This window comes from Triticum urartu, chromosome 5A (genome assembly GCF_056163025.1).
Source record: "Triticum urartu cultivar PI428250 chromosome 5A, HENAU_Tu73, whole genome shotgun sequence".
NCBI classification, from domain to species: Eukaryota; Viridiplantae; Streptophyta; class Magnoliopsida; order Poales; family Poaceae; genus Triticum; species Triticum urartu.
In genome coordinates this window covers 579,768,682-579,781,297 of record NC_141877.1, presented here as the reverse complement: position 1 = coordinate 579,781,297, position 12,616 = coordinate 579,768,682, and the positions used below count along the sequence as shown (strand labels likewise).

Below are 12,616 nucleotides of genomic sequence, written 5' to 3'. Positions count from 1 at the left end.
AATCATCGTAACAAGAAAATAAAGTTTCTATGATCTGATCGTGGAGGAGAATATTTGAGTTACGAGTTTGGTCTTCATTTGAAACAATGCAGAATAGTTCCGCAACTCACGCCACCTGGAATACCACATCATAATGGTGTGTCCGAACATCGTAACCGTACTTTATTAGATATGGTGCAATCTATGATGTCTCTTACCGATTTACCACTATCATTTTGGGGTTATGCATTAGAGACAACTGCATTCACGTTAAATAGGGCACCATCTAAATCCGTTGAGACGACACTATATGAACTATGGTTTGGCAAGAAACCAAAGTTGTCGTTTCTTAAAGTTTGGAGTTGCAATGCTTATGTGAAAAGGTTTTAACCTGATAAGCTCGAACCCAAATCGGAGAAATGTGTCTTCATAGGATACCCAAAGGAGACTGTTGGGTACACCTTCTAATCATAGATTCAAAGGAAAAATATTCCTTGCTAAGAATGGATCCTTTCTAGAGAAGGAGTTTTCTCTCGAAAGAAGTGAGTGGGAGGAAAGTAGAACTTGATGAGGTAACTGTACCTGCTCCCTTATTGGAAAGTAGTTCATCACAGAAATCTGTTTCTGTGACTCCTACACCAATTAGTGAGGAAGCTAATGATGATGATCATGTAACTTTAGATCAAGTTACTACCGAACCTCGTAGGTCAACCAGAGTGAGATCCGCACCAGAGTGGTACGGTAATCCTGTTCTGGAGGTCATGTTAATTGACCATGACGAACCTACGAACTATGAGGAAGCGATGATGAGCCCAGATTCCGCGAAATGGCTTGAGGCCATGAAATCTGAGATGGGATCCATGTATGAGAACAAAGTGTGGACTTTGGTTAACTTGCCCGATGATCGGCAAGCCATAGAAAATAAATGGATTTTTAAGAGGAAGACGGATGCTGATAGTAGTGTTACTATCTACAAAGCTAGACTTGTCGAAAAAGGTTTTGACAAAGTTCAAGGTGTTGACTACATGAGATTTTCTCACTCGTAGCGATGCTTAAGTCTGTCCGAATCATGTTAGCAAATTGCCACATTTTATGAAATCCGGCAAATGGATGTCAAAACTACATTCCTTAATGGATTTCTTAAAGAAGAGTTGTATATGATGCAACCTGAAGGTTTTGTCGATCCTAAAGGTGCTAACAAAATGTGCAAGCTCCAGCGATCCATCTATGGACTGGTGCAAGCATCTCAGAGTTGGAATATACGCTTTGATGAGTTGATCAAAGCATATAGTTTTATACAGACTTGTGGTGAAGCCTGTATTTACAAGAAAGTGAGTGGGAGCACTACAACATCTCTGATAAATATATATGAATGACATATTGTTGATAGGAAATAATGTAGAATTTTCTGGAAAGCATAAAGGAGTATTTGAAAGGATTTTTTCAAATAAAGACCTCGGTGAAGCTATTTACATATTGAGCATCAAGATCTATAGAGATAGATCAAGACGCTTGATAAGTTTTTTCAATGAGTACATATCTTGACAAGATTTTGAAGTAGTTCAAAATGGAACAGTCAAAGAAAGAGTTCTTACCTGTGTTACAAGGTGTGAAATGGAGTAAGACTCAAAGCCCGGCCACGGCAGAAGATAGAAAGAGAATGAAAGGCATTCCCTATGCATCAGCCATAGTTTCTATAAAGTTATCCTGGACAGCGGTCAAAATTATCCTTATTGGAATAAGGATATGTTTCTCGATTATGGAGGTGACAAAAGGTTCGTCATAAAGGGTTACGTCGATGCAAATTTTGACACTGATCCAGATGACTCTAAGTCTCAATCTGGATACATTTTGAAAGTGGGAGCAATTAGCTAGAGTAGCTCCGTGCAGAGCATTGTTGACATAGAAATTTGCAAAATACATACGGATCTGAATGTGGCAGACCCGTAGACTAAACTTCTCTCACAAGCAAAACATGATCACACCTTAGTACTCTTTGGGTGTTAATCACATAGCGATGTGAACTAGATTATTGACTCTAGTAAACCCTTTGAGTGTTGGATACATGACGATGTGAACTATGGGTGTTAATCACATGGTGATGTGAACTATTGGTGTTAAATCACATGGCAACGTGAACTAGATTATTGACTCTAGTGCAAGTGGGAGACTGAAGGAAATATGCCCTAGAGGCAATAATAAAGTTATTATTTATTTCCTTATTTCATGATAAATGTTTATTATTCATGCTATAATTGTATTAACCGGAAACATAATACATGTGTGAATACATAGACAAACATAGTGTCACTAGTATGCCTCTACTTGACTAGCTCGTTAATCAAAGATGGTTAAGTTTCCTAACCATAGACATGAGTTGTCATTTGATTAACGGGATCACATCATTAGGAGAATGATGTGATTGACTTGACCCATTCCGTTAGCTTAGCACTTGATCGTTTAGTTTGTTGCTATTGCTTTCTTCATGACTTATACATGTACCAATGACTATGAGATTATGCAACTCCCGTTTACCGGAGGAACACTTTGTGTCCTACCAAACGTCACAATGTAACTGGGTGATCATAAAGGTGCTCTACAGGTGTCTCCGAAGGTACTTGTTGGGTTGGCGTATTTCGAGAGGATTTGTCACTCCGATTGTCGGAGAGGTATCTCTGGGCCCACTCGGTAATGCACACCACTATAAGCCTCGCAAGCATTGCAACTAATGAGTTAGTTGCGGATGATGTATTACAGAACGAGTAAAGAGACTTGCCGGTAATGAGATTGAAGTAGGTATTGAGATACCGATGATCGAAACTCGGGCAAGTAACATACCGATGACAAAGGGAACAACGTATGTTGTTATGCGGTTTGACCAATAAAGATCTTCGTAGAATATGTGGGAGCCAATATGAGCATCCAGGTTCCGCTATTGGTTATTGGCCGGAGATGTGTCTCGGTCATGTCTACATAGTTCTCGAACCCGTAGGGTCCGCATGCTTAAAATTTCGGTGACAATTGTATTATGAGTTTATGTGATTTGATGTATCGAAGGTAGTTCGGAGTCCCGGATGAGATCGAGGATATGACGAGGAGTCTCGAAATGGTTGAGACGTAAAGATCGATATATTGGACAACTATATTCGGACATCGGAAAGGTTCCGAGTGATTCTGGTATTTTTGGAGTACCGGGGAGTTACGGGAATTCACCGGGAGAAGTATTGGGCCTTATTGGGCCATACGGGAATAGAGGAGAGAGGCCAAAAGGAAGGAGGCGCCCCCCCCCCTCTAGTCCGAATTGGACAAGGGGTGCAGCCCCTTTTTCCTTCTCCCTCTCCCCCTCTTTCCTTCTCTCCTACTCCAGAAAGGAAAGGGGAATCCTACTAGGACTTGGGAGTCCTAGTAGGACTCCTCACACTTGGCGCGCCCCCTCCCTCCTTTATATACGGGGGCAGGGGGCACCTCTGGACACAACAATTGATCTCTTGGATCTCTTAGCCGTGTGCGGTGCCCCCCTCCACCATAGTCCACCTCGATAATATCATAGCGGTGCTTAGGCGAAGCCCTGCGTCGGTAGAACATCATCATCGTCATCACGCCGTCGTGCTGACGCAACTCTCCCTCAAAGCTTGGCTGGATCGGAGTTCGAGGGACGTCATCGAGCTGAACGTGTGCTGAACTCAGAGGTGCCGTACATTCGGTACTTGATCGGTCAGATCGTGAAGACGTACGACTACATCATCCGCGTTGTGCTAACGCTTCCGCTTTCGGTCTAGGAGGGTACGTGGACAACACTCTCCCCTCTCGTTGCTATGCATCACCATGATCCTGTGTGTGCGTAGGATTTTTTTTTGAAATTACTACGTTCCCCAACAAATCTGTCTATTCCACTTTCCCAAGGTGTGGTCGATGAAATCTGCCGCAAGCCTCGGTGGGTTCATCGTCCTACTTCCGTAGGGGCGCAACATCTCATTCCTAGGAATCCAATTATCCACCCAAACATTTGTGGTAGTTCCATTGCCTATCCTCATGATGATTCCCTGTTTGAGAATTTCGACCCCCTCGATGATCGCCCTCCAAATTTGGCTAGGATGGGACCCAATGGTTGCCTACAATATAGATGTTGTAGGATAATACACGGCCTTCTGGATCCGCGCACTGAGAGTCTCTGGTTATTGGAGGAGTCGCCACCCCTGCTTCGCAAGCATTGCCAAATTGAATAACTCAAAGTCCTTAAAGCCTAGCCCTCCCATTGATTTAGGTTATGTCATATCCTTCCACGAGACCCAATGGGGCTTCCGACGGCCATCCTTTGAGCCCACCAAAACTTCTGTATGAGCATGTTGAGATGTTCGCATAGCCCTCTTGGGACCTTGAAACAAGACATAGAGAAGACAGGAACTGCTTGGGCCACTGGTTTGACTAAGACCTCCTTCCCCGCAGTAGACAAAGTCTTCTCTATCCAAGCTTGTATTTTATTCCATAAATGATCTTTCAAGAATTTAAAGGCTCCATTCTTTGACTGACCCACATCAGATGGCATGCCCAAGTATTTCTCATTCAGAGTCTCGTTTGGTACATGGAGCAACCCTTTGACCTCCGCTCGAAACTTTCAGGAACACCCTTGCTGAAAAATATGGAAGATTTATCATAGTTAATTCTTTGACCCGTTGCTTGACAATAATGATCCAACAATTGGTTGACCTCATCTGCACCCATAGTATTGGCCTTGAAAAACAGCAGGCTGTCATCTGCAAATAATAAATGACTTACCGGTGGCGCTGAAGGTGCCACTTGTAGACCAAGGAGTTTAGATGACTCATTTGATTTTAAAAGGCACGAAAGGCCCTCTGCTGCTAGCAAGAACAAGTATGGGGAGATTGGATCCCCCTTCCGGATCCCTCGTGAAGGATTGAATTGTTGCAGTTTACTATCATTGAACATGACTGAAAATTTGACCGACGTTACCATGCCCATAACTATCTCAACCCATCTCTGAGTGAATCCCAACTTTAGCAGGATGGCTTGTAAATATGACCACTCCACCCTATCATAGGCCTTCATCATATCCAATTTCAGTGCGCGGTGTTGGTGTTTATTTGCCCTATTCCTTTTCATAAAATGGAGACACTCATAAGCTGGAATTATGTTGTCAGTAATCAACCTTCCAGGAACAAAGGCGGACTGTTCTACATAAATTATGTCGGGCAATATCAGCTTGAGACGATTTGCAATCACCTTGGATGCAATTTTGTAAAGGACGTTGCAGAGGGATATAGGCCAGAATTGAGTTAACTGCGTTGGGCTTTTTACCTTGGGGATGAGAACTAGGATAGTCTCGTTAATACATTCCGCAGACTCCGTCCCTTCAACTATTCGAAGCACCACCTTTGTTACCTCATCACCGCACACATCCCAATGACGTTGGAAAAAATGGGCGGGGAACCCGTCCGGCCCCGGGGCTTTTATAGGGAACATTTGGAAAAGAGCCTCCTTCACTTCCTGCTGTGTGTATGGAGCATTTAACTGGATATTCATCTCGGGCGTTACCTTGCATGGCACTGTATCAAGGACTGTCTCCATATTCTGTACTCCCTCAGAAGTGTAGAGGTTTTCATAGAACACGCTGGTAAGATTGGCCATCTCATTTGCACCCTCGGTTAAACTACCATCCGGGCCTTGCAATGCTTTTATTTGGTTCTTTCTTCTTCTCCGACTGGCTCTGAGATGAAAAAAATAAGTATTCTTGTCTCCATGAGCCAACCATTCTAGCCTTGCTCTCTGTCGCCAAAGAATCTCCTCCCGATGATATAACTCTACTAGGCAGTCTGAAATTTTGATCTCCACATGGGAAGGGCCGATCCTCCCCATTTGCGCCCGCAGCACATCTAGCTATCCCTTGAGCTTTTTTATCTCGCCAAGAAGAGAACTGAACTCAATGTGGTCCCAATGATGCAAGCCGTGTGATAGCCCATTCAACTTTTCATGCAAATCTGCCACTGAGTTGGCCTGTGTTTTGCTCCAGTCCTCTGAAACGAAGTTAATGAACTGTGGGTGCCGCTCCCACATCAGCTCATATTTAAACGTATGTGGCCCCTTCTTTTGTGTATGCACATTAGATAACGAGAGTAGGATCGCTGCATGGTCGGATGACGCTGAATTTTTATGCTCAAGCTTTGCTGCGGGAAACGCTAGTGACCACGCCGGTGTGGCGACACACCTATCCAGTCTTACACGCGTGAAAGTGCCACTGGCGACCTTCTTCTCAAAGGTCCACGTACTCCCATGGTAGCCGATATCTGCTAAACCACAAGTATCTAGGGCGTCTTGGAAGGCGTCCATCTGAGCCTGGCTTCTGCTTCCTACTCCATCATGTTCATAGGCATGCAACACTTCATTGAAGTCGCCTAGAGCAGCCCAGGGCAGCTGGCTCGAGCTCGCAATGTCCCTAAGCATGTTCCAAGTTTTGTACTGCTTGCTAACCTGAGCTTCTCCATAGATGAAGGTGAACCTGGCCTTGGTACCATTAAAGGAGTCAACCTCAACATCGGCATGATACTCAGAGTAACCAATTATCTCAAGCTTTATTGAATCGTTCCAGAAAATCCCAATACCACCACTTCTACCAGAACTACTAATAGCAAAACTCTTATTAAAGCCTAAAGTATCAACAAGCTTTTCAACTCTCTCACCCTCTATTTGAGTTTCAACAATGCATATTATAGAGGGGCAAACTGCCTCACCATATCGCGAAGCTCTCGAACCGCCGCGGGTTTGCCAGCACCATGACAGTTCCAACATAAGATACTCATTGGGCTCGGCGGCGCTCCTCGCCGGAGCCCGTCTTATTTGGTTTTGCTGCATTAGTAAGGGCATGTTCTGATCTCCTCTCACTCCACGCTTCACAAATATTGGAGCGGATTCGTGCCGAACGAAATATGACCGAGAAGCTAGCTTCAGGAAGCTACCATCAAGCGTAGTACAAAACGTGAAGCAGGGTCGGCCCAGCTCCACCGATACGAAAAGCTGAAGTTAGCCAATATTACATTGGAAGTGCCACCACCAAGTGAAGGTAATCGAATCGGTACGTTGCCCAGACATATCGCTGGTCATTCTCTCTCGATCGAATAGGTACAAAGGCTCTCTAGGCTACCTCCAACGGCCCAAACTGGCACCCAACTAGGCCCAACAACCTCCTAGCTTGGCTTTAGCGACGCGAGAAGCTATGCTCGGCGTCGAACACTTGCGAATCGCTGTGTGAAGCAAGAAGCTAGTTAGGGAAGCTGGATTTGTGAAGTTGGAGGAGATCAGAACACGCCCTAACTCCCTCATTGCCATCAGCCGCCTTTGCCCTTTTTGATTCTCTCCTTGGTGGAGGACTCATTGCATTTAGTTCAGCCGGAATGATTGCAAGTTAACTGTTTGTGGATCCTCCAACAGATTGTTGTTCACTTTGACTTGCTCTCTCCGGACGCTTCCTGTTACCCTCCATCATATCAGTGTCCACAATCACACGGCTAGCAGTGTCAACAGGATCATCATAACCCGGAGCCGTAGACGGCGCCCCTCTCGCAGTAGCATTGTTGGTGTGGCCACCTCGGCCTCCTCCCTGCCCACCGCGGCGACCTCGGCCTCCCCCGGGGCCAGTCCCCGTCCTCATGGTCCAGGAAGCCCGCAGGTCTTTGAAGAAGAGCGCATCCGGTGCATGAACTCCATCACCGTGCTCTTTGAAAACATGGCCTAGACGCCCACAAACGGCGCACCAATCAGGAAGTTTCTCATACTTCACCCTTTATATCTGACGATTGCCATCGCGAATCATCAACACCGCATTCTTGAGTGGTTTGAAGACATTGATCTTAACCCAGACTCGGTAGAAGTTGCCGGCGAAGTCTTGAGACTGCGATTCCACGATTCCACGAACAGAACTTCCCCAACTTTCCCTGCCAAGGCTGGAACTAGATGGGCGTACTTGTCCAGGACATCATGAATCTGCACCCAAATATCAAGTGTGTCCAGCGCTACTTTGGAGGGTTGGGTGATTCCATCATAGGGTGTAAGGATCATCGTGTGACCACGGAAGTTCCACGGGCCGTCCTGCATGACGTGTTCCCAATCCCCTAAGCAAAAGAATTGTATTGTGTAGAGATTATCCTCTAAGGGATGAAACTTGCAGTTCTGAGCAAGATCCCATGCCGCTCGCATGTTCTTGAAGAGCCAAAATTGGCTATATTCCTTGTCTATGTGCACCCGCGTCACGGCGCTCCACCGAGCCGCCTTCGGCGGTGCAGCTTCCTCATCATAGACGACGTCGTCCAAGTCCTCATCGCGAAGGCCCAGCTTTGTCATCATCTTCTCCAACTCGACAGAGGGGCCTGCGACGCGTCTTGCAGCCGCTGACGCGCCTTCCTCTGCCATCCTCTTGAAACCCTAACCTGAAGGAGATCCGATCGAGCATTGTAAACGAACCCTAGCTCCCTGCCCGTAACCAGTCAGGTCCAACCAAGGCCGGGTGATGGTCCAGAACCACCCCGTAATCAGCCCGAATCAGCCCCGATGGCACTGCCAAGGGAGGGGAGGTGAACGAATTCGATGGCGACGAAGAGATCGCCCCAGGGAGAAGAAACCCTAACTCGCGAGCGAGAAGGAAAAAAAAACAGGCAATCGATCTCGAACGTTTTGGATGGGCACGGGGCACTTCTATACCTCTAGTGCCTTGAACACACGGAAGGCCCCCCTGTCTTCTGGGCGGTGCTGCACTTCCCAGCCCAGCCCAGCCTAGCCCACCTGTAAGTTCCTGTTTCTCCACACACCCGGACATCCCCCAGCCACTAACTAGAGACCACAGTGCACAGCCCACCTCAACCCCCTTTCGATCCGAATCCACCGTCTCCTCGTCGCCGACGACGCCACCATGGCGGCGCTCCTAGCCCGGCAGGCAGCGATGGCCCTCCGCGCTAGGCAGACGGTGAGCAGCCCTTCTACCCCTCCCCCGCCTCCCCTGCCCGCCGTCGCCCTCCTAGATCTCCGCCGTCCGCCCTCCGGCTTTCAGATCGAGGCACGCCGCCCCGCACTCCTGTTTGCTGTGACTTGCGCCTGATTCGTGGTTTGCCGGTGTTTCAGGCGCGTCTCGGCCCGTCCGCGACGGCGATGCAGGGCCACCTCCGGACCTACATGGACGCGGGGGCGCCCAAGAGGTTCAAAGGTATCCACCCTCTCCCCTCTTCCTGAGCTTTTGGTATTATGATTATTTCGGAAATGTGGTTCGGGCTATCTCGGTTCTACCTTACCATTTCCATGCATTTCGTGTGTTCAAAGTGATTGATTTTCTATATCTTGTGGTGCATACGGTAGCGTGTGAGCGAGGAATTAGGGTTGTACCTGAAACTCTTTGGAACAGATCTTCGGTTATAGAGTATTAGTTAGTTGCACACTGATGCCTGACACCCAGTATGAAATGGTCAAAAATTGTGCCATGCTGCCTCCCGTTGGTTTTAGGAGAACCTGTTCTTTACAACTTAAAGCCATTTGCTGATGATGATGGACTATAGTATCGAATTCTAATTGGCCTTATTCTTTCGAACACTAATTCCATGCTATGATTTTGTGTGTGCATAGTTGCATCTTGAATTTAAATTTGTGCGATGCTACTGTTCTCTGAAAGCGCTGCCCTCTTTAATGATCAGAGGATGAGGAGAAAGAACAGCTTGCGAAAGAGCTCGCCAAAGATTGGAGTGCTGGTGAGTATATGTTTTTTATATGGGCATACAATTGTATGTTGGCTATTTTCCTTGTTGCTGTTAGGATACTGCTTCACCTCTCATTTTAATGCTCTTTCTTCAGTGTTTGAAAGGAGTATCAATACATTGTTTTTGACTGAAATGGTCCGTGGTTTGATGCTGACGCTCAAGTACTTCTTCGAGAGGAAAGTTACAGTTAAGTGGCGAATTTCACACATGCTATTAGTCTTATTGTCGTGCTTGCTTCTGTTGACTGTTCTTTTATCTTGACTCCTTGTAGATTAACTATCCATTTGAGAAGGGCCCTTTGAGCCCCCGTTTCCGAGGGGAGCATGCTCTCAGACGTTATGATACTGGGGAAGAGCGTTGCATTGCCTGTAAACTCTGTGAAGCTGTAAGTTGTGTTCTCTTAAATCTCGCAATAGTAGTGGATTAGTTAGCAAACCATATGAATTTATCTTCTGCCGAATGAAATTGAGTTCTAAACGGTCCATAGTAATAGCAGGCCATGCTTATATGAAAATTTGGTGTTTGCACCAGTAATACTACTCAACGCAATGTTATAACAGTGATGCCATGTTTTCCATATTAAATTATGAGTTCTTAGGGTCATCTTCTCTTTCCCATTATTTACTTTGCAAAATTGGTTTCTTTCAAATATATCTGACTGAAATTGATTAAAGTTTTTAAGAAAAGTTTGATCCCTTACTTGCTTGAAGTTATTTACAATACATGATGGTTTTGTTCTTGTTTGTGGTAGTCATCGTAGTTGTTAGTGCTTGTGGAGTAAAGCATTAAGATTGATGTTCTGTGAGTATTCAGAATAGTCTGGCCATTGTATGAAGGGTTTCAGTTCCTGGGATTGATCACTTTTTCCCGTGGGTACAAGGAGAACAAATCGTGGCCTGGAAACATTTAATTTAAAATCTAAATTGCAATTTGAAGTACAATTGATGGCATAATTATGGCCGTGAATCAGACAGATGTCGGTCATTCTTTGAGGGTAACGGACAAGTCAAAACCACCAAGAAAATTGCTGGTTACTGATTGGGAACCTGTCCTAAAAGAGTCCACAACTCCAGGGTTGAAACACTGATGGTGCAAACCTCTTGAGTCAGTAAGATTGTGTACGGTGTTAGCAGTTAGAACTTTGAGCTCTGAATCACTGGCAGCAAGAGCATTACAGCTTTCTGCTTATTGGTGCTTTTATTTAAAAAATATTTGCAGCTCAAATTTCTTAGGCCACATGCTTCTTCAATCTAGTACTCCCTCTGTCCAAAAAAGCTTGTCCCTCAAATTGATGTTTCTAGCACCAAGTTAGTGCTAGATACATCCATTTGAGGGACAAGCCTTTACGGACGGAGGGAGTATGGTGTATGGAACTGGTGCACATATGGGGTTTGAGAAGCTCTTGAAGAATCATCGTATCTAGATTTAATAATATTTTGCAATTGAACACACAAAGCTAAAATTCATGAGCCCCCCATGGCGCCATGTGTCCAGTACTACCGTGCTAGATTTACTGTAAACTTTGTTGAACACTGATAGTTTCTGGAAGTAGCTTGCTGTACCGTGTAAGTCTGTAACATTCTCGCCAATCTTAGTTATTGAAGTCTTGGCCTTTGATTAGTTTCAAAAGTTACTGAAAATTCTCATGTATAGTAGTGCAAAACTGTGTGATTGGCTTAAGATGCTTGAATGTTGGATGTTTCTCATACTAGTTGAAGTGGTAGTTATTGATGCATAAGTATGCCTTTTCTCACATGGCTTCACATGTGGTCAGATATGCCCAGCCCAGGCAATTACTATTGAGGCAGAAGAACGTGAAGATGGCAGTCGCCGAACCACAAGGTAATCGAATGGCTGTTTATTTTCTGTGAACCATGTTAACTGTTAAGTATGCCACTTTGATCTACTGCTCTTAATCTGCAATCAAGCTCCATTCTGACGATTCATATTTTATCTTGTTTTGCAGATACGATATTGACATGACCAAATGCATCTACTGCGGGTTCTGCCAGGAAGCTTGCCCTGTCGATGCTATTGTCGAAGGCCCTAACTTTGAGTTCTCTACTGAAACTCACGAGGTAAACTATCCAGTTGATTCTATCGTATGATGTTATTTCCACACATTCCCCGGGAATCATAACACACAACGTTCTCTGCCATGGTGCAGGAGCTGCTGTACGACAAGGAGAAACTGCTCGAGAACGGCGACCGCTGGGAGACCGAGATTGCTGAGAACTTGAAGTCTGAGGCCCTTTACCGTTGATTTCCTCTTGCCATTAAATTGGACCTGCCATTTCCCCTGTTTTGCTCGACTAGCCAATAAATAAGCAAACCTGTATCATAACCTGAAAGCAAGGCGCCATGTTTTTGTGCCTGTGTTCCGTCTGTTGTACTAGCATGCTCCAGGGTAAAGGTTTACGGTATGTTTTTGCAATTATTAAACTATTTTCGACTCTGATGGCATCGTGAACAATATACTGGTTGTGGAGTTTATATTTTCCTGTCAATACGTTGTGTTCGCGTTTGTTATGAATGATTAACCAACCACGGCTATGAACTGGTCTGGACTAGATTGCCCGTTCGTAAATGTATTATCAGTTATGGATTACTGAGCACAATGCAAGAATAAACACAGTTGACAGAAAATAAACAGCCATCCGATTACCTTGTGGTTCAGCGATTTTATGGCATAGTACTTAACAGTTAACACAGTTCACATTTTGCATAAGGAAAATAAACAGCCATTAGAAGGTAGGCACAGCTTGGCAACAGTCATAAAATCGTCATATTTGAGATCTTAGAAGTGGTGCACGCAGCACAGTTTTTTTCTTTTAAGAAGAGTTCCCCATAAAGTTAACTGGCTTTAGTCATGAAACAAAATTCTG

The 12,616-nt window shown here is 45.2% G+C and overlaps 1 protein-coding gene across 1 annotated transcript; it reads left to right on the top strand.

The window, feature by feature from the left end:
- Positions 1-8,707: 8,707 nt before the first annotated feature.
- Positions 8,708-12,238, top strand: LOC125510729 (uncharacterized). The gene is made up of 8 exons (XM_048675978.2): positions 8,708-8,950; positions 9,106-9,187; positions 9,669-9,722; positions 9,826-9,917; positions 10,003-10,116; positions 11,506-11,573; positions 11,698-11,809; positions 11,899-12,238. The coding sequence occupies exons 1-8, from the start codon at positions 8,897-8,899 to the stop codon at positions 11,992-11,994; spliced, it is 672 nt and encodes a 223-aa protein (XP_048531935.2). The 5' UTR covers positions 8,708-8,896; the 3' UTR covers positions 11,995-12,238.
- The last annotated feature ends 378 nt before the right edge of the window (positions 12,239-12,616 follow it).

What these genes read in the sequence shown, in the direction of transcription:
- LOC125510729 (XM_048675978.2), top strand. Translation starts at nt 8,897, where the DNA reads ATGGCGGCGCTCCTAGCCCGGCAGGCAGCGATGGCCCTCCGCGCTAGG. An exon ending in GGCGCCCAAGAGGTTCAAAG is followed by an intron (nt 9,188 to 9,668) that starts GTATCCACCCTC and finishes TTTAATGATCAG; the next exon opens with AGGATGAGGAGAAAGAACAG. An exon ending in CGCCAAAGATTGGAGTGCTG is followed by an intron (nt 9,723 to 9,825) that starts GTGAGTATATGT and finishes CTCTTTCTTCAG; the next exon opens with TGTTTGAAAGGAGTATCAAT.